Source organism: Mesoplodon mirus, assembly GCF_964341445.2.
Source record: "Mesoplodon mirus genome assembly, chromosome: 13".
Lineage (NCBI taxonomy): Eukaryota > Metazoa > Chordata > Mammalia > Artiodactyla > Ziphiidae > Mesoplodon > Mesoplodon mirus.
In genome coordinates this window covers 40482085-40503568 of record NC_138989.1, presented here as the reverse complement: position 1 = coordinate 40503568, position 21484 = coordinate 40482085, and the positions used below count along the sequence as shown (strand labels likewise).

The window sequence follows — 21484 nt, the reverse complement described above, 5'->3', positions numbered from 1 at the left end:
AGGCCTTAAATGACACATTAGACCAGATGGACTTAACTGATATTTATAGAGCATTCCATCCAAAAGCAGCAGAATACATTCTTCTCAGGTGCACGTGGAACATTCTCCAGGATTGAACACATGCTGGGCCACAAAGTGAGCCCTGGTAAATTTAAGAAAACTGAAATCCTATCAGTCATCTTTTCCAACCACGATACTATGAGACCAGAAATCAACTACAAGAAAAAAAAACTGTAAAAAACACAAACACGTGGAGGCTAAACAATATGCTACTAAACAACCAACAGATCACTGAAGAAATCAAAGAGGAAATCAAAAAATACAGAGACAAATGAAAACAAAAGCACGACTATCCAAAACCTATGGGATGCAGCAAAAGCAGTTCTAAGAGGGAAGTATATAGCAATACAATCTTACCTCAGGAAATAAAAATCTCAAATAAACAACCTAACCTTACACCTAAAGCAACCAGAGAAAGAACAAACAAAACCCAAAGTTAGTAGAAGGAAATAAATCATAAAGATCAGAGCAGAAATACATGAAATAGAAATGAAGAAAACAATAGAAAAGACCAATGAAACTAAAAGGTGTTTCTCTGAAAAGATAAACAAAATTGATAAACCTTTAGAGAGACTCATCAAGAAAACAAGGGAGAGGGCTCATATCAATAAAACTAGAAATGAAAAAGGAGAAGTTTCAACAGACACCGCAGAAATACAAAGCATCATAAGACACTGTGATGAGCAACATATAACTATGACTATCACAAGCAACTCTATGCCAATAAAATAGACAACCTGGAAGAAATGGACAAATTCTTAGAAAGGTACAATTTCCCAAGAATGAACCAGGAAGAAACAGAAAATATGAACAGACCAATCACAAGTACTGAAATTGAAACTGTGATTAAAAACTTCCAACAGACAGAAGTCCAGGACAAGATGGCTTCACAGGCAAATTCTATCAAACATTTACAGAAGAGTTAACACCTATCCTTCTGAAATTATTGCAAAAAACTGCAGAGGAAGGAATACTCCCAAACTCATTCTATGAGGCCACCATCACCCTGATACCAAAACCAGACAAAGATACCACAAAAAAAGAAAATTATAGACCAATATCACTGATGAACACAGATGCAAAAATCCTCAACAAAATACTAGCAATCTGAATCCAACAATACATTAAAAGGATCATACACCATGATCAAGTGGTATTTATCCCAGGGATGCTAGGATTTTTCAATATCCACAAATCAATCAGAGTGATACACCACATCAATAAACTGAATAAAAACCATATGATCATCTCAATAGATGCAGAAAAAGCTTTTGACAAAACTCAACACCCATTTATGATAAAAACTCACCAGAAAATGGGCATAGAGAGAACATGCTTCAACATAATAAAGACCATATTATAAAGACCATAATAAAGACCATATTATAAAGACCAACATAATAAAGACAAGCCTACAGCTAACATCAACCAGAGAAAGAACAAACAATAGTGAAAAGCTGAAAGCATTTCCTCTAAGACCAGGAACAAGACAAGGATATCCACTCTTACCACTTTTATTCAACATAGTTTTGGAAGTCCTAGCCATGGCAATCAGAGATGAAAAAGAAATAAAAGGAATCCAAATAGGAAAAGAAGTAAAACTGCCACTGTTTGCAGATGACATGATACTATGCACAGAAAATCTTAAAGATGCTAACAGAAAACTACTAGAGCTCATCAATGAATTTGGTAAAGTTGCAAGATACATAATTAATACACAGAAATCTGTTTCACTTCTATACACTAACAATGAAAGATCAGAAAGAGAAATTAAAGAAACAATCCCATTTACCATCACATCAAAAAGAATAAAATACCTAGGAATAAACCTACCGAAGGAACAAAAGACCTGTGTCCAGAAAATTTATTATAAGACACTGACAAAAGAAATCACAGATGACAGAAACAGATGAAAAGATATACCATGTTTTTGGATTGGAAGAATCAATATTGTCAAAATGACTATACTACCCAAGGCAATCTACAGGTTCAATGCAATCCCTATCAAACTACCACTGGCATTTTTCACAGAACTAGAACAAAAACTCTTAAAACTTGTATGGAGACACAAAACACCCTGAATAGCCAAAGCAATCTTGAGAAAGAAAAACAGAGCTGGAGGAATCAGGCTCCCTGACTTCATACTATACTACAAAGCTACAGTAATCAAGACAGTAAGGTCCTGGCACAAAAACAGAAATATAAATCAATGGAACAGGATAGAAAGCCCAGAAATAAACCCATGCACCTATGGTCAATTAGTCTACAACAAAGGAGGCCAAAACTATACAATGGAGGAAAGACAGTCTCTTCAATAAATGGTGCTAAGAAAACTGGACAGCCACATGTAAAAAACATGAAATTAGAACACTCCCTAGCACCATACACAAAAATAAACTCAAAATGGATTAAAGGCCTAAATGTAAGAACAGATAATATAAAACTTAGAGGAAAACATAGGCAGAACACTCTATGACATAAAAGACATCACAGTAATATCTTTCTCAAGCTGTCTCCTAGAGTAATGGAAATAAAACCAAAAATAAACAAATGGGACCTAATTAAACTCAAAAGCTTTTGCACAACAAAGGAAACCAAACAAAAAGACAGCCCACAGAATGGGAGAAAATATTTGCAAATGATGAGACTGAGATTAGTCTCCAAAATTTACAAACAGCTCATGCAGCTCAGTATCGGAAAAAAAAAACCCAATCAAAAAATGAGGGGAAGGGGCTTCCCTGGTGGCACAGTGGTTGAGAGTCCACCTGCCGATGCAGGGGACACGGGTTCGTGCCCCGGTCTGGGAAGATCCCACATGCCGCAGAGCGGCTAGGCCCGTGAGCCACGGCCGCTGAGCCTGTGCGTCTGGAGCCTGTGCTCCACAACGGGAGAGGCCACAACAGTGAGAGGCCCACATACCGCAAAAAAAAAAAAAAAATGGGGGGAAGATCTAAGTAGACCTTTCTCCAAAGAAGACATACAGATGGCCAACAGGCAGATAAAAAGATGCTCAACATCGCTAATTATTAGAGAAATGCAAATCAAAACTACAGTGAGATATCATCTCACACCAGTCAGAAGGGCCATCATCAAAAAGTCTACAAAAAATAAATGCTGGATAGGGTGTGGAGAAAAGGGAACCCTCCTAGACTGTTGTGGGAATGTAAACTGGTAACAGCCATATGGAGAACAGTATGGAGGTTCCTTAAGAAAATAAAAACAGAGCTACCATATGATCAAGTCATCTCACTCCTGGGCATATAGCCAGAGAAAAACATGGTTCAAAAGGATACATGCACTCCAATGTTCACTGAAGCACTGTTTACAATAGCCAAGACATGAAAGCAACCTAAATACCCATTAACAGAGGAATGGATAAAGAAGATTTGGTACATATATACAATGGAATATTAATCAGCCATAAAAAAAGAGTGAAATAATGCCATTTGCAGCAACACAGATGGACCTGGAGATTATCATACTAAGTGAAGTCAGACAGAGGAAGACAAATATCATATGGTATCGCTTATATGTGGAATCTAAAGAAAAATTATACAAATGAACTTATTTACAAAACAGACTCACAGACTTAGAGAATGAACTTACAGTTACTAGGAGGGACGAGTGGCAAGAGGGATAGACTGGGAGTTTGGGATTGACATGTACACACAACTATATCTTAAAAAAGATAACCAACAAGCACCTACTGTATAGCACAGGGAACTTTGCTCAATATTCCGTAATAACCTAAATGGGAAAAGAATTTGAAAAAGAGTAGGTACCTGTATATGTATAACTGAATCACTTTGCTGTACACCTGAAACTAACAACATTGTTAATCAACTATGCTCCAATATAAAATAAAATTTTTAAAAATTTTTTTTAAATGGCAGAAGACAATGCTCCAAAGAAGATATACAAATGGCCAATAATCACACGAAAACATGCTCAACGTCACTAACCATTAGGGAAATCAAAATCAAAACCACAATGAGATATCACTTTACACCCATTAGGATGGCTAATGAAAAAAAAAGTTAGAAAAAAATAGTAAGTGTTGGCAAGGATGTGGAGAAACTGGAACCCTTGTGCACTGCTGATGAGAATGCAAAATGGTGCTCCCACTATGGGAAACAGTATGGTAGTTCCTCAACAAATTAAAAATAGAATTATCCTGTGATAATTCTTACTTAGTAGCCTGTAATTGAAACATTTAATGCTCAGAAACACTGAGCATTAAAGTGTTTTACGTCTCTGTAAAATATGTATCAAGAGTGTTTGAACAGCACTTGCTTTCTTTCTGTCATATAACTCATGACGCAGAGGGAGCATTTTTGCTACTATGCCTTCGCGAACTGTCATGCTTCTTACCAAGTCTGGATCAGCTTCCAACATTGTAGCCTCTGTGCCTTCGACGTTGTGAAGCATTTCTGAGACTCCTTTAATGGGAAGTTTTACATTCATCACCTCCTCTAGGACATCCTCATCTTTTCCCTTACGACCACTCTCCTCCTTTGTGTTGATAAGCTCACCTCCACTGGGCACCCGTGGGAGTCTCAATGGCAGAGACAACAATCCCAGGTTAGCTATTCCTTCTATAACTCCATTCATATTTGATTCAAACTTCATTTCCAGCATGATCACTTTTCTCTCTGCCACACTTTCATCTTCGTTGGTCAAATCCCTCTTTCAAACAGCTGTTTTTGTAAAATGTCATGTGGGTTTATCACTATGAGACAAAGGGGCAGCAACAATATACTCTGCTGTCTGTGTGGGAACTGAATAAGGGATGTGCAGTCCTCCATGACAGGCAGACTCTGAAACAAGTGATGCGACTGGCCACTGATCATGATGTGCATCTGTTACATCCGTGGTGATTTGTGGGCTGAAGAGCTAGCAGCTTGTGTATAGTTACTCACAGTACACACACAGGTGAAACTGAAATGTGAACTGTGTTTTGGGGGGTACGGGTTATTTAACTAACCTCTGGTAACTGAAATCCATGCATATTAGAACCAAGTAAAGCAAGTCCTGTATGTGTATAATTACAAACTGAGGTAAGAAGCCCAGAGGAAAGGAACGTGATCCTTAGATAATCTTCAAGAATCTGAAAGAAGTCAGAGTGACTAGGAGTCAGAGTAAGGGAAGGGCACAGCCATGCAACATAAGGCTACAGAGTGACATGACTGACCAAAGTGTTGATATTTTAAATGAAGGTTAATATCGATTCTAAAGCTTGTTAAAATGAACATCATTGTCAATTTAAAGCTATTTTACTTTTCCATTTTTACATAAACCACCATATGAAAAGAGGAGCTATAAGCCTATTTTGTAGCATGAGCTTCTTCGGCTTTGTATAACCCGAGCCTAGAAGCAACACAGTGAAATTATTTTAAAATATAAGAAAAAAAGGATTAAGCAGTAAATGGTCAAGGGCCAAACGAAGCAGGGCCAAGCCACACCACAGAGATGCTGTCAGAGATTCTGGTCCTGATCCTGAGAGCAGGAGGAGGTTATTTTAATTTCCTGGGACTGCTGTAATAAATTGTCACAAACTTAGTGGCTTAAAACAATAGAAATTTTTTCTCTCCCAGTTCTGGAGGCCAGAAGTCCAAAAACAGTTTCCCTGGGCTGAAATCAAGGTGTGGGCAGGGCTGGGCTCCCTCTCGAGGCTTTAGGGAGAATCCCTGCCTTGACTACTCCAGCTTTCGGGGACTGCCTGCATTCCTGGGCTTGCGGCTGCCATCACTCCAGTCTTCAAGGCTAACGTCTTCAAATTTCTTCTCTCTGCTCTGTTTTCGTGTTTTCAGAGCAGTCTTCTCTATGCGTATAATATCTCCCTCTGCCTCCCTCTTACAAGGATATGTGTGATTGCATCTATCCAATCCAGGAGGATTGGCTATCCACCCAAATCATCAAGGATAATCTTCCCATCTCAAAATCTTTCACTTAATCACGCCTGCAAAGACCCTTTTTGTGGCTAAGTTAACACTCAGTGGGTTCCAGGGATTAAGATATGGATATCTTTTTGAGGACCATTTTTCAGCCTACCACTGAGGCCATGAAAGGGTTCTTAGCAGAGGCAATATAATTAGACACAAAAAGATCACTCTGGTGGGGGTGGAGGAGGGACAGAGAGGAAAACAGGAAGCCAGCTGGGCTCTGCAATTGTCCAAGGAGCGGTGGCTTGGACGAGGTGGTGGTGAAGAGAAGTGAATGGACTCAAGAGATACTCAGGAAGGAAAACTGGCAGACACAGAGGGTGAGGAAGAGAGGTGCCTAGAGGACCTTCAAGACTTCTGGAGTCTATAACCTTGTTGCAAGTGGTGCCACCCACCGAGCTTGGGAACATCAGAAGAGCAGATGTGCAGGAGACCATGAGGCTAAACAAGTGACCTGCAAGACTGCTGGGTGATGCCAAGCAGCACAACAATAGAGTTCTTTTCAGAGTAAGCAGGAGAAACAGCATATGCTCTGGGGTTGGGGCCAGATCTCCCACTCAAAATCTTTTTAACTTGGGTTCAGTAAGACTTCATTTTGTCCCAAGCAAAGTGACAGTGGTAATACTTATCCTCAGGGCTGCTGAGAGAACTGGGATTAAGGGTAAAATTCACGAATCACAGCGTGTATTGAAGGTAAGCACTGATCACCCACTTGATTACCATTCCCTGCCGTTCTCTGCCTGATCAGTAATGCAAGCAAAGACCAAGTCTGCTGTGTGATTATATGACTGTAACACTTCTTACTTTATTCTGATTCCTCTCTAGCTTTGTAAATTCGTATTCGTTTATTGCTAAAGCCTGATGCTCATTTAAAGTTACTGATGTATTCTGAAAATAACTCATCAGGCTAAATAAAGTCAATTTTTTCTACAGTTTTTCTAATTGTGTCATTAATGTGTATCAAATATCTTCCTAACTCATCAGTATTTAGTTCCTTCTCTATCTTAAATCATACAAATAGATAATCAACTCAATCATCTCCTTTCTACCTTAACAGCAGATGGAACCAACATCGATAAGCAACTTAAAAAGAGATCATCCAAACTAAATATTATCGACTAGCTAAAAAGCCTTTCCAATCACCTGTTCAAAAAGGCTTATTTTTTAAGTAACAAAATTGATTGTGTTTTCATTAATTTTCTCATCTTTAAATTATCACAGGGTCCTTTTATTATGTGTGGCAATAATCCACAAACTGCATGAACACTTTGAGGATTAAACACACTCGGCTGTCTAGACAAGCAATTCAAACACTAAGTTATCTTAGATAATCACTTAGAAATTTTGGGAGGTTTCTCTATTTTTCAGTTAAAAAGGCATTTCAAAGTGAAACTACAAACTTATTCTTCATAATAAAATTTTAGTAAACTAGTGCTCAGTAAACAACTCTGAACTTCATAAGTGTCTCTCACCAAAGCACCTACTTTTTCCTTTAGTTTTCAGCGGAGCATAGGGCAGGAAAATTTCATTTGGGTTTAGTTCATTATTCATAAGCTTCCTTAACTATAAACTTAGACTTGAACTGAATAGCTCCTTGATGAGGTTTTGTTTTACTTTGAGATAAAACAACATTCTTCTATCAAGAGAAAAGCTCACAATTTCAAGTTAGCCTCAACTACCCTCTCTCATAAGCCCAGCTCTGATCCAAGATGCCACAGAAGGGATACAAAAACCACTCAAACCATTCTGTCATTTGTTGCTATTTTTACATTGGTAATTGCTCCAGAACAAGAATACATTGGAATTTCACCACAGCAGGTCCTGACACTTGGCTAAACTACTTCAGACAGCTGTTTCCACTCTCCCATGGCCCTTCCCTCCTTTTTTCCCTGTGATATTTCAAGAGGAGTAATTTCCAGCTCAATTTGTAATTTTAGTAATTCAAGGCAATGAGTGTCTCATCAATCATCAATACAGAAAGACCGAAAAACTTGTGGATGCCCGTGGTTGAGAGCTGAAGCAAATGGCATTCCAAATATAAACTCTTGTTCTTTTCTGAGCAATTAAGTTGTTGCAAACCTTGCTATTGTCCAGGAGACAATCAATTTCTCCAACAACTGCAGTCCTACAAAAGCCAGCCCATTTCGCCTTGGGTAGTTCAAGAGTCACAACATCAGACAAGTATGCAACTGATGGATTCAACGTGCTTCTTTATTTTAGACCCCAGTAAAGTTGAGGGTGAGCATGATTTACAAGCCACAAAGATATCAAGTTCCTTTTTGCTCCAGAGATGAGCTGACAATACATAACTAGAGATTTTGCGATTCACTATTCAAAATGAAGGGGGTAAAAGCACTTGAAGCCTTGACAGTGACTCATTATCCTGGAAGCAGTCCCAAAGCGGTCATGCAGCATGGATTTCCATTTAATCCAATTGCCTCTCAAAACCCAAATTTCTGTCATTTAGTAAATTCAACTTGGATTTGAATACAAAATGTCATTTTCCCTCATTTTCTGTCCACTTAGAATAATACCAAAAATTTTACTTGATTGAGATGAAGTGATACAAACATTTAAAAATCTGTTTATCTGGTGAATGACTTACATCATGGAAGTAAAACCTGAAGGAGGGCCGCTGTAGCCATGAGGCGAGGAAGGGAATTCCGAAGCAAAAGGCATCTATCTAGATAAGGAGGCCAAAGTGGGAAGAACAGCAAATAATGCTTATTAACCATGGGAACCCAGAAAGAGATGCATCCTGCTCAGATTCACGTCCTAGAAAAGCTCCACCCAGAAGGAATACAATGGTGCAATCAAGCATGTAAAAAACAGGTTGAGCTAACACATACTGTGGGATGCAGTTGATGGTGTGGTTGTGGCTGGAAAGACACAGGTCCTGCATGCTGGCTCCGCAATGAGAATAAAGAAGGGAAGGGGCCCCAGTGGTTCTCCATCCCCCTGGAGGGACAGAAGAACCTGCGCTGACATCCCTTCCTGGAGCTCTAAGAGCCCTAGAAGCAGCTGTGTGTGACCTGGAAACGCTGGCGTTCAGAGGCAGCAACCGGTGAGGCCAATATTGGAGGAGCCCCGCGGTGCGCTCTGCCCTCGTACCCAGGGTCACAGACACACTGGGGGCACTGCCTCCTCCGGCACGTACCCTCTGCAGCAGCCCTGCCAGCCGGGGCTTGCCTCCCCTTCCCGCTGCTCCCAGCGGCCCCAGGATTTCAGCTGCAGAGACTGAACCTGGCCTTGGGCCCTACACCCCAAGCCCAGTACCTCTCAACGGAGGTGTTCTGGAAATCTGTGGGGGCCGTTTTGGGGTGACACAATGACGGCAGCAGCATGCGCCAAGGACCCCAGACATCCTCAATGTGCAAGAGAGTCCTAAGTATCACCCCATGTCCCACACAACCTCTGAAGGTCTGGAAATCCACGTGCATGAAACTGTTTTCCATTATCTAGTTCTAAAATCCACCGTCGTTGACTTACAAGCACAAAATCATTCTGTCCTTGTTTAAATATACCCTTTCTCAAGATCTGTTCACAACCGTAGAAAACTATGTCAGTAATAGCCACACTGCTCGCGGCATCTGAGCTGCCAACACACCACAGCTACACCAGCCCGCGTCTGCAGCTCTCACATGCCAGAATTTCAAAGGGATGTTGAAAACTCCTTTACATATATTTAAAGCCAAGTTATTAAAGACCCATGAAATACTGGATACCAAGGATTTTCATTAATAAATTTCATTTTTGCCATCTATTAAGAATCTGTAGCACACTGAAATTTATATCAGGAGAACTGCACAGAGAATGTATTTATTTGGGGTTTCTTATTTTTCTATCTTACTCTGATACTGTCCTCAGGGTGACACACCTCCCACCCCACCCTAACGTCCCTAAAAACTTTTTCCAATTCATCCTCTAATCCTAGAAATCTATTAAGGGCTTTGGTCTCCAAAGTACTGGGTTTGGGGAGGGATTTAAAGATGGGAGATCTGTTTTCTGAGACACTCTGTCAGCACACATCCCGGGTCCTAACGCAGTGAATTAATTATGATGACAATAACCTGACACAGGCAGCCTGGTTCATTGCAAAAAATGCTTCCTCATTTTCTCCACGTCAACAGTCCGTGGTTTGCCTTGGCATATTATGCTACTTCGCTTAAGGCTGTTTCCCCGCTTTCTCTTAACAGACAAAGAAGTGTCGTCTGTTACTTCTTTTATGTCGAGTGTATCTACTCTCTCATTTTTCTCCTATGGAATGGCTTCTGATCGTCTCTTAAATCCAAATTTATTCATTGTACACAGGTGCAAGCACCTAACTAGTTCATCTTCTGATGAAGGTGTGCTGAGCATTTACATTTTGAAATACATGTAATTTTGTGTTATGAATTTCTTTTACTTCTCCTTTATGATACTATTTGGGCATTCTAATGACTTTTAGACATTGTATGTGTGGGCAGGTCATTTCATCTGTCAATTTCATTTTAGGATCACAATATTATATCTGTTATTTTAAAAAGGGCATTAGATTTGAGAGAGTCGAGAGCCCCCCATCTGGAAAGCTTCCCCTCCCAACCTCCAAGTTCTTCCAGAGACCAGTTCGTCCTGAAATTCAGGACAGGAATCATGGAATCGAGAAGCTAGACTCCTGCCAGAGAGGCAAGTCACACCAGCACGTCATGCCGCCGCCACCCAGGGTAACGCAGAGCGCCGGGGGAGGCTGATGGGAGCAGTGGAAGGGCTGGCCAGTGAGGGTAGGCCTCTGCCTGACCAGAAACAACATGGGGTGGAGGACAGCTCAGTCGAAGAGCTACGATGTCCAGAGTTACACCTGCCCAGGCCAGCTGAGACCCATGGCCACTTCAGAAGCAGGAGACCTCATCAGAGCCCCCGATTTCCCTTTTGTGGCACCTGTCAAGACTAGCATGTGCTTGGCGGCAGCTCTGCTTCCCATCACCCCACACTATGCACTGGGCAGCCTGGATGCACCAAAGGGAAGAGACTGAAGAGCCAGAGGGGAGTCCCGCCACCTGCGTATGAGAAGCTGAGCATCAGTTCAGGGGGTGCTTGGAGCCCCTCCACTGGGTCCAGACATGTCCACTGCACATGAGAATGCAGGAGGGGTTTGAGGAATCAAGGCTCCTAAAGGGCACTACCCCTGGGCTGCACGTGCAAATAAAGGGGAGCTAACATGCCTATAAAACCTCTTGGACCCCACATTACCGCAGCGACCTCAGGAAGGTCAGGACCACCCGACGAGAAGTCTACCCATCTCAGCCCTCTTGCCCAGACAGGCGGCCGTGTAAATGACGCCCGTACATCACAGTGCTGGATAAAGAGGCGGAAGGGTGCTGCAGGAGCGCCACGACCTTCTCACAGAAATCTGAGCTGTGTCTTGAATGACCAGTCAGAACTAGTTAGATAACACAAAAGTCTCCAGCATGACTAACTTGGAAGGGACATAGAAAGAGGCAGGAGGGAGGCAGGGAAGCACACAGGACAGATCAGAGCACATCCTATGCCAAGCCAAGACCTTGGACTTCATCCTGAGGCCAGCTGGGAGCCACAGAGCATCTAAAGCTCAGGTGACACACTCCCCGTGGACAGGACTCTCTGGTGGTTCATCAGATCACCTGTGGGTATCAGAGTGTGGTTTGCAGATTTCTGGGGAAACTAACCCCAAAATGACATTAGCAGCACACAGGTAAACTTCTCATAGTGTAAGAGCTACGGAAGCGAGATAGTGTAGTGCTGTGGTTAAACACTCGGGCTCTGCAGCTGGACACTCTGGGTTCAAAGCCAGCTCTCCCACTTACTGTGAAACCTTGGGCAGGTCATCCAATGTCACTGTGCTTCCCCCCAGCCCCCCGTAAGAGGGGAATGACAAGAGCACCCCTCACAGAGCTGTGGGGAGGATAAAGTGAGGATTAACACCCAGGGAGTGCTGATGTGCAGCCTGGCACAGAGAAAGTACCACCTAGTATTTACCATTACGTGTTTATTTTGATGCATCGTTAGGAAAAATAAGTTACCTAAACCAGTGATTTCACAGATATTACAGCTTGGATAAGACTGAGTGTTAAAGTGACTCTTTGTGCAGCAGATTTGAAGGTATTAAGTGAGCAATGCCTGCTCGAAGCAGGGACACACTTCTCACCTTTGTGTCCAGCACACAGTGGACCTTCTCTAAGGGCTTTCTCCATCACAACGGACCGTCTTCCTGTAAGACAGGAGTAACTCCCTGTTGTATATCTATTTCTTGTGTTCTGAAATTCTTGAGCAAGAAGGAAGAGATGGAGAAAGCAACCTTAGCGAGGGGGAAAAGGGTGGGGACGGCCAACCAGCAACCACCTTTATACACAAAGAACAACCCATCTTCAAATCAGACGTCAGAAGTCATTCACACACATCTAGACAGCAAATTTACGAACAGCTTTCTAGAACATGTGTTTGTAACCATGTATGGTGACAAATGCTAACTAGACTTACTGTGGTGATCACTGCACAATATATACAAACATCACATCATCATGTTGCACACCTGAAACTAGGGTGTTGCATGACAACTACACCTCAAAAAACATGCATGCAAAGTCACCTGTTCAGAAACTGGGATGCGTTTCTCCAAATAACAAGGCTTCAAGTGGTGACTAGATCCCCAGCTTAGCCCACAAAGACCTATTCAATCCCAAACCGGACCTCTGTTACCAGCTGAACAGCGTACTACAAATTTAAGGGACGGATTAAGTGGAGGAAAAAGTCTAAGACGGAGATGAGTTCCTCCCCGGGTAACCCCAGCCCCTGGCACAGGGCAGAGGCGGTGCTCAACAAAGTTTTGAAATAACAGCCGTCTGCTTTCTGTGCTTCTCTTATCCTCTCTCCTCTCCTGGAGTCCTCAGCATGGGCCTCTTCAAATTCCCCCCCCCTGCTGTTGCTGGGTAAGTAAGAGGGTGACCCTGGCAGAGGAGACTGGGGTGTGAAAAATAGGATTTTAGGAGCTAATAAGTCTGTGCAAACTGTCTAAGCCCTGAAACACAATGGTGTGTTTGGGGGTCCAGAGGGTGTTCCATGTAATGAGAGGAAATAGCACCTCAAGCCATGCCACCCCCGCAGTACAGGTGGTCACTTTTTTTCTGACAATTTCCTATATAAACTCTCCCATTATCCTACAGGCGGCTGCATTTTTTTAAAAAAATTCCAATTAAGCCAAATGAATCTTTAATTGGGATCCCTTCAGACAGTGCAATAGTTGGGGGAAAATAATCAGCCTTTTTACAAACACCGCTGAGCTGAGGAGGACGGAAAAGAGCAGCAGCTGAGCTTCCTCCCGCCACCAGTTCCCTACACCATTTCCTGCTCTCCATCGCTTCTCCTCTTCCTGCGTTTCTGCACCTATGCACCCTCCAGGGACTCTGGCAGCAAGGCCCAGGCACCCTGGCTCTGGGAGCAGCCAGATCATGCAGGAAATAAGGGCAGCCGGCAAGCTCTCCCTGGCATCCAGAGCATCTGACACAGTGCTGGGCACACAAGAGGCTCAGACGCCTACTGGCTCAGTTACACAAGCCTTTTGAGTTTTTCCAGGGAGAACTATGGTTTGTACCAGGGGTCATCAAACTCTTTCTGTAAGGGGCTGGAAGAGTAAATATTTTAGGCTTTGCAGGCTGTAGGCTCTGCATAGCTATTCACAGAGAAGATACATAAATAAGCGAGTCTGGCTGTGTCCCAATAAAACTTTATTTACAAAACCAGCCAGCCAGATTTGGCCCATGGGGCCTAGTCTGCAATCCCTGGATTATACTGAGCCATCTCTATGGTAAAACTGGCTCCATGATCAACATGCTCACAAATAAGGCCACGTGTCACATTACTTGGTCATATGTACCATAAACTGTGTTAAACAATTGAGGATCCATGCATTCATTTTAAACATACACGTTACCATGAATTTTTCTTGCTTTTGGTTTTTAATACATTTTTGCCTTTTTATACTTTAAAATAAAGTGGGAAAGAAAAATATCACAATTCGTAATACCGACTATGCACTAATTCTATATCAAGGCCTTATTTATGCATATTTATCATCAGTGATCATTCACTTTAACCATTACATGCTTTTTGTTTGAGTTGACAATGACCAAACAGGGCTTTTTAATAATATCTACAGCCAGAAAGTCGTAGTCATGTTGGCAGGGGTAAACAATGCAGATGTTTTAGGGTCAGTTAAAGCAGATGGAGATGGTGACCTGAAGGGGAGGAGAGACAGGAAATGCACGCCTATGAAATGAGAACCTCAAAGCTCTTTGGGCCAGGAGCTCCAAATGTCTTCTGTTCTCCTCAGAGTTCAGTGTGTTTCACCTCTACTAGTCATTCGATTAAAAGAGTAGTATCTCAGGGGCTTCCCTGGTGGCGCAGTGGTTGAGAGTCCGCCTGCCGATGCAGGGGACACGGGTTCGTGCCCCGGTCCGGGAAGATCCCACACGCCGCGGAGCGGCTGGGCCCGTGAGCCATGGCCGCTGAGCGTGCGCATCTGGAGCCTGTGCTCCGCAACAAGAGAGGCCACAGCAGTGGGAGGCCCACGTACCGCAAAAAAAAAAAAAAAAAAAAAGTAGTATCTCAAGCCAAAAGGAGAAAAAGATGGTGTGACATTAGGATCCTGAGGCCCAAGGAGCCAGGTGTTAATTACAGATGTGACGGCGGCCACACTGTGAAGGATGACGGTCCCCGGAGAGCATGAATTAACTAAACACCCTGAAAGGCAGAGCTGACTCCCAGCAAACATGGACCAACCAGCGGATCTGAGAAAAATCAAGTGTAGAAAAACCATCCAACATGACAATCAAATAACACTAATCATCTGGCAGCTCTCTCCCCCTTCCCCAGAAGCCATTTCACATCTCCTCTCCTAGAGTTCCATTTCCAGCCACCTCCCCTCACGTTCTCCTCCCTCCTCCCCTCCCCCACCCCAACTCCTTCTCCTTCAACTTACTCACTTTCACCATATCATGGCGCTCAGCAACAGTTCCTCTGGAAAATTTTCCTTCAAGCTGGGCTACACATTCCTTCTCTCCAGTCCTACAGGCTACATCTCCCAGCCTCCCCACCGGCCAATCTTAACCTGCACCTCAACACCTAAAACCCTAGTGCCTGTCTCGTGCACATAACCACAGCCTATCTTTTATCACGAGCCTGAGTACCTACAGGTCTCAGTGTGTGTCACACACATGAACGTCATTAACAATGAGAGTGTGTATGTGTGTGGGAGATGGAGTGAACACTGCTGAATGAGAGCACTGAGCCCCCCGACCAACACGAGGAATGTGATTTCAGATGGTCAGGATCACAAACTTACAAAGATATATCCTTGGGCTTAAAGCAGCACCAATGTACCCCAACCTCTGGGAACACATCTCCAAGTGCATGATGGGGGCTGAGCATCATCAACAGGGTAGCCTGTTACACTACTACTATAGTTACAACAGAAGTAGCAGCTACATTTTGAAATCCCAACTACGGAGTCTCATATCTCAAAAGAAAGCCTCTACTGCGCATATATTTTTAACTCCTATATGTATAATATCTGAATTATACAATCCCGGCTCTCCACTAATTCAGAATGGCCAAGTAACCATTTCTTGTTAGGTAGCTGTTGGCGAAACTTTTATCATCCTAGTAACGGGGCAAGAGAAAGTGACCTTCTTGCTTTAAGATTCTTGAAGGGTTACTGTTACACTAGGCACAAAATGTTTCTACTGTTAAACTAATGATAGGATTCTAGAATTTTTACTACAATGGGAAGGGTGGTGACAAAAGAATCCTAAGAAAAGAGATAATCTAGTTGTTCTATCTTCTGTAGAGAAACTGAGCTAGAGGTGTTCCTCAAACACTGACGAAATCACTGCTGGGTTTTCCAGCTGGCCATTCGACTCTGGAACTGGAAGAGAAGTGTCCCAGTGCACAATAGGACCCAAGTCTTTCAAATGCATTATGTGAGGCTAACTTTAAATAGAACGGCTACCTGCATTCAGGACATTTTGTCTTCTATTCAAACTATGCCATCAAGAAGAAAGCACAATAGTGAGGAAGACATCAGGTACAAAAGCTAGTGTTTACTGAGCGCTTACGCAGCGCCAGCTACCGTGAATTCTTTTAATACTAACCACCACCCTACAGGTGTGCGTGATTCCCATTTTATAGGCAAGTAAGCGAATTCAGAAACCAAGTCAGCAGCTGTGCAAAGTGGACAATTAGGATGGCAACCCTGGTTGCCGGACAGCTGATAGGATTAATGCTACCACTATCCACTCCTAACACAAGTTTAAGTTGCTGGAAAACAAGGTCACAGGGCAAATTACAAAATATAATCAATTAGGCAGGACAGGCAAGAATGGTTTAATGAAAAGAGCCCTGGATTTAGAACCAGGGCATGTGTCCTGGGCCATCCTAAACATGGAGACTTGAGTGCCTCGTTACAACACTGTCATGATAAAATACACCTCACTCTTTTGTCGTCACTGGAATAGTGAGAAAATAAGGGAATGTGCCTGGCACTGTACTTAGCAGAGAAGACATACTACAGTATCTTGCTCTTTTATCCTTGGTTCCCGTTTCAAAATATAAGCAGACAGCTACAACTCCTAGCTATCCAGTGTAAGCCCCCCCCCGGACCCCTCCCCCTCCCCTCAGCCCCAACACCCACAGTTCAGAAACACCTTTCAAGGTTTATCTTTCCGCCCTTGCTGTGAGAAGAGCTTTCCTATCGCTCAAAATTTGCCTTCTAGCAAGAGTGCATACAGAGGTGTCTAGATGAGGCAAAATGACTTAGTTCATGCTTTCAATATACGGCAACCGTGAGGTAGCAATATAAGTATGTTAAAGCAGTTTAGAGGGAAAAGAAGATCATTAAAATAAGTAACAGAACATTTCAAGGCAAGAAGTGTTGAAATATGCAAGCGCCGTATCTTGATCAGCAACTGAAGAAAATAAACTTGACTCAGGCTTTCTCCACTCCTCTCTGATACAACATAAATTCCTATGTCTTTAAAGAGTCAAAGCACAGTAAATGAAACTTTTCATGAAATACATTCTCAGATGGCTAAAAAAAGCTACAGAAGACACTGTGAGACGAGTCTTTTAAATCTATCCTCTGGAAATCCTTGATGAAACTCTGGCTTGAAATCAGACTGAATGCTTTAAAAATAAAGTGTTCTGAACAAAGCTAAGAAGTTTCCATTTGAAGATTTTTTTAAAAAACTGATTTAAAAGTAAAATGTCTCCGTAAAAAGTTTATAGTTGTGAGATACTTGCTTTGCCATTAAGCATGTGGAAGCTCCCACCGGAAGAAACCACCATTCTTTTAAGTCTGAAAACTTCAGGCGTCTGTATCTCACCGTCCCTCATTTGCTTACAGACCGTGGCCCTCAATCACAGCTGCACATTTGGTTTAGTTCTCTTAATTCCTACCAAACCACCGGCTCTAAAGAAATGCAGCAATTGGCCCTTAAACATTTACAGGGAATCTGCTAATCAACATCCTTGCGTCTTGTCAACACTAGAAGGAAAAATCACAAACTTGCTTCCTAAACCAGAAAGCGGATGCTTCTGCTCCCCAAAGAAATTGAAGGCTCCTCCCACACCCACGAGAAAGCAACCAGGTTTCAGTTATTTTGCTTCATTTTTAAAAAGAGGAATAAAAAATTAACTGAACACACGTGTGCTTCCTCCCACTCTTCCGTATATTTAGAATCCCTCCATTTTCTTCTACCTTTAAGTTAGAGAAATCCATCATAAATTCGCTCGCTTGAAAGGCACTAGCAACTCATTTTGGGGGCTGAGTTTTAGAAGAAAGGCAGAGAGAGGTGAGTAAGCAGAGTTCGGCTGATTTTTTTTTTTTAATTCCTGCACAGCCAGGCAGTTATAAGTATCTGTTTTCAAACAAGGAAAGCATTTGCGGTGCACAACGATGCGAAGTAACGCGAGGCACAAGAAACAAGCACGATGCAGCTGGTGTGGTCCGTGTCACAAAGGCAGCACGCTAGCCGGAGTCACAACCCTGCAAGTCCCGGGCTCGCGGCTGCCTCAAATCGCATACGGTCCCAGGTCTCAAAGCCAACGGGCTCCGGACCCGGCGGCGGGGGAGGCGACCCATGAGAGAGAATCGGACAAACACCGGGCGCCCCTCTTGGAGGGCGAGGCCGGGAGAAAGTGAGGGAAGAGAGCAGGAACCGGGAGGACACGCGGCGAGTCCCGCGGAGGGAAAGGACCACGGAGCAGGGGTGGAGGCGGAAGGGGAGATGTAGCAGAGGCGCCGGCTGCAGCTGAAGCACAGGGACAAGACACGGGGAAAGGCGACGGGGCCAAGGATCACTGACCGACCGAAGGGGGAGGGGGCATCTAGGACTGGCCGCAAAGGGAAGCGCGCGAGCCGGCCCCGAGGTGCGCGTTCCGGGCGGGGGAACGGGGCGCGTCAGTCACCTGTATTGTTTGAAAAGCTGGTCCGACTCCCTAAAGCCGTTGTTGAGCAGCATGTTGATGCCGGCGAGGGCCAGCTCCGCGTCCTGCAGGGGCGCCGCCGCCGAGTCTCCGTCGTCCCGCCGCCGCGGCCGCTGCTGCTCCGAGCCAGCCATGGGCGCGCGAGGCTCTGCGCAGGGCCGAGGCGAGGTGGGGTAGCAGCTGCTGCGGCCCCCACGCGCGCCCGGAGCCTGGCTCTACCTGCCCGGAGCGCGCCGGAGCGGGCGCGGGGGAGGGGAGGGGTGCGGCGGGCGGGGCGCGGAGGGAGGAGCCCGGGTCCAGCTGCAACGCGACGGGGGATGTGGGCGCCCAGGCCGCCGCCTCCCGCCGCCGCGGGGATTACTCAGCAGCCGCCCGCCCGTCCCCTCCGAGGCTCGAGGCTCGCGCCGCCACCGAAACGGAATCCGTTTCCGGGTGTCTCTACCCCAGCGGAGCCGGGGCCGAGCCGCTGCCGCCCCCGCTTCCTGCAGCCCTCGCGCACCGCCCCGGGCCCTCACACCGCGCCCCTCGCGCGGCAGCCCGGGGCCAGCGCGCCGAGCCTGCCCGGACACGCGCAAGGCCCGTAGGCCCGGCCCTTGACCCCCTCCTCCAAAAGGGCCGGACCCGGGAGTCGCAGGGAAGCTGGAGAGGGCAGGCGGCTTCGGAGAGCGGACAGGGAACTCCGCCCGGGCCGCAGCGAGAGCGCGCCTCGCTTTTGCCCCGAGTAACTGAAACCCCATGCAGGCGGCGCGCGCGACCCGCAACTTTATCCGCACCCTTGGGCCGCCTACTAGCTCGCGTCAGCCAATCCCCGAGGAGGTGGGCGGCGGAGACGGGGCCTCCGGGCACCTGCCAGACAGCTGCCCCAAGCCCAGCGTTGAAGAACTGGAGCGCCGAGGTCCTGGGTGTGTGGCACCCACCCTCTGCGGCCCGCTACCAGCATTTGCGCGATGGGGCAAGAAGGCAAATGGTGGCCCAGATGGCATATACCTAAATATTTAGGAGTTATAAATTAAGCTGTTCTTGTGCGTTCTACTCTCACCCTGACAATTATGCTTTCTTACCAATGGAAGAGAAAAATAAGTGTAAAGCTGTGGTTTCCGTAAGACCGAATGTCAGTAAAACGCCAAAGATAACTGAATTTAGCCATTATTGACTAAATTCTGATGATGGGCTGGTGATGTGTGTGTGCGTGTAATATTAGGGAGGCAAACAATCCATAAACTGATTTTTGTCATTTTTCCATAAATTAATTTTTCTCACCTTTATCGTAGCAAAATCACTATGTATGTTGTTACAATCAAGATTATGTTATTCGTGTCAAATTAAACCACTTTTCTTAAATTGTCGTAGTTCTTAAAGTGTAGTTTATTAAATTCAATTTGGAGAAACTTTGCTCTGCCAAAGCATTTACAATTGTAAATTACAATCGAAATTGTCTTTAAAAATTAAAACAAATAACCCATGAATTGTAAATATCATGTCCAGCATTATAATGGTAATAAGATAAATGATCCCAGAAAATATTACAAAATAATATAATTTCATCCTGTAAGTAGCTATCACTTGTTTTGTGATTTGTGCCATTCCTTACATGAATATCTCAATCCATTCTATATTCCCAACATTCATCTATACAAATTTAAGAGTAATGTGAATTGTTGTCACTCCTTCACTGCCGTGTATAACTGTTACAAAGCCATGCTAATTCTTGAGTACATCTGGAGCCACAAATTAGAACACCAAAAGAAGCAAGATGATGGATGATTCTCAGCCCTGGGAAATAATACTTTGTAAGGGAGGAATCATTGCCTTCATGTGCTCTGAGAAGGATATGACAAGTTGACCAATTTTTTTTTTAATCCAAGCACTACTGGATTTAAAAGTGTTAGTTGCAAACATCAGCACTGCCACAGGTTATAGGTGCCACTGAGCCAGCACTGAGTGCCAGATCCCCAGTGATAGAGGTGCCTATGTGTTCCTTAATAAATGTGTGGTGTGTGTGTGTGTGTGTGTATGTTGTGGTGAGCAGGGCCCTGTAACATGGGTCTTAGGTACCATACCGTCCATGGGGCTCACATGGGCCTCTGGCACAGAAAGGAACCCCACTGGAACATACTGCCAGTGGCTACGGGAGCTGACAACATGCCCAGTGCTTACAAGCTGCCTGAACTTTGGATCTGTGGAACCATCCACCCCCAAATCCCTGAAACAATCTAGTCAACAAGGGAGGGAAACCAGGAGAGCAATACCAAACTTAGCAGATAGCCTGTACTCCCCCAGCTGGAGAAGGGAGCGTCGCACAGTTCTCTATGTCCCTAGTACTTGAGGAGAAGGGGGGAAACAGTCAAGGCGTTGATGGCACCATGGGTGTTGTTAACAAGTTGTTCCTGGGACCCTGCAGCTGAGGACGGGGGGGGGTGAGCAAAATCAAAGCCACGTTTGTGGGGCTAGTTCCATCTCAAGGACCTAGCACAATCAGTGACGCAGACTTAAGTGAAATTAAACTGTTGAAAGACTGAGGCAAGGTCCAGTGCAACTTCCCAGCACCCCATAATAGGCAAGGGAGGGGCAATATGGATAGAGGATAACTCTGCCAGGTAATATACACCAGATACGTGTCATGCTGGATTTAACCTCATACCAAAACAATCAGATTAGCAGCAGCAGCATGAATGGACGTTTTCAAATATTTGCTCTGTAATGAGGGACACAAAGAGGATTCAAAACGGGCCCCATGATCCTGAAGGGAGACAACACACGGACCAGTAATTATGCTTGCCGCTGTAGTTGGCAATGACACCTGCCCAAGGTTCACCTAGCAGGTGGGGAATTAAGGCTGATTGTGCTTTCTTCACTGGATAATAATGGCAGCTAATGATGGATATTTAAGGGGTCATGGCGTATATTATCTACAAAAAGAAAAGAAATCTAGATTACGAACACATTAGGGCATGATGCACTTGAAATTGCGAGATTCTCAGCACCCT

At 44.4% G+C, this 21484-nt stretch overlaps 1 protein-coding gene across 2 annotated transcripts in view; it reads right to left on the bottom strand.

Annotated features, from left to right (window-relative positions):
- Window positions 1–18763, bottom strand: part of TTC39C (tetratricopeptide repeat domain 39C) — a 105444-nt gene extending 86681 nt beyond the window's left edge. For both annotated transcript variants that reach the window (XM_082640445.1, XM_082640446.1), the window contains exon 1: window positions 18480–18763. In XM_082640445.1, coding sequence (XP_082496571.1) covers window positions 18480–18631 — 152 coding nt within the window. In that variant the 5' untranslated portion in view covers window positions 18632–18763. The remainder of the gene's footprint in view (window positions 1–18479) is intronic.
- Window positions 18764–21484: the final 2721 nt, after the last annotated feature.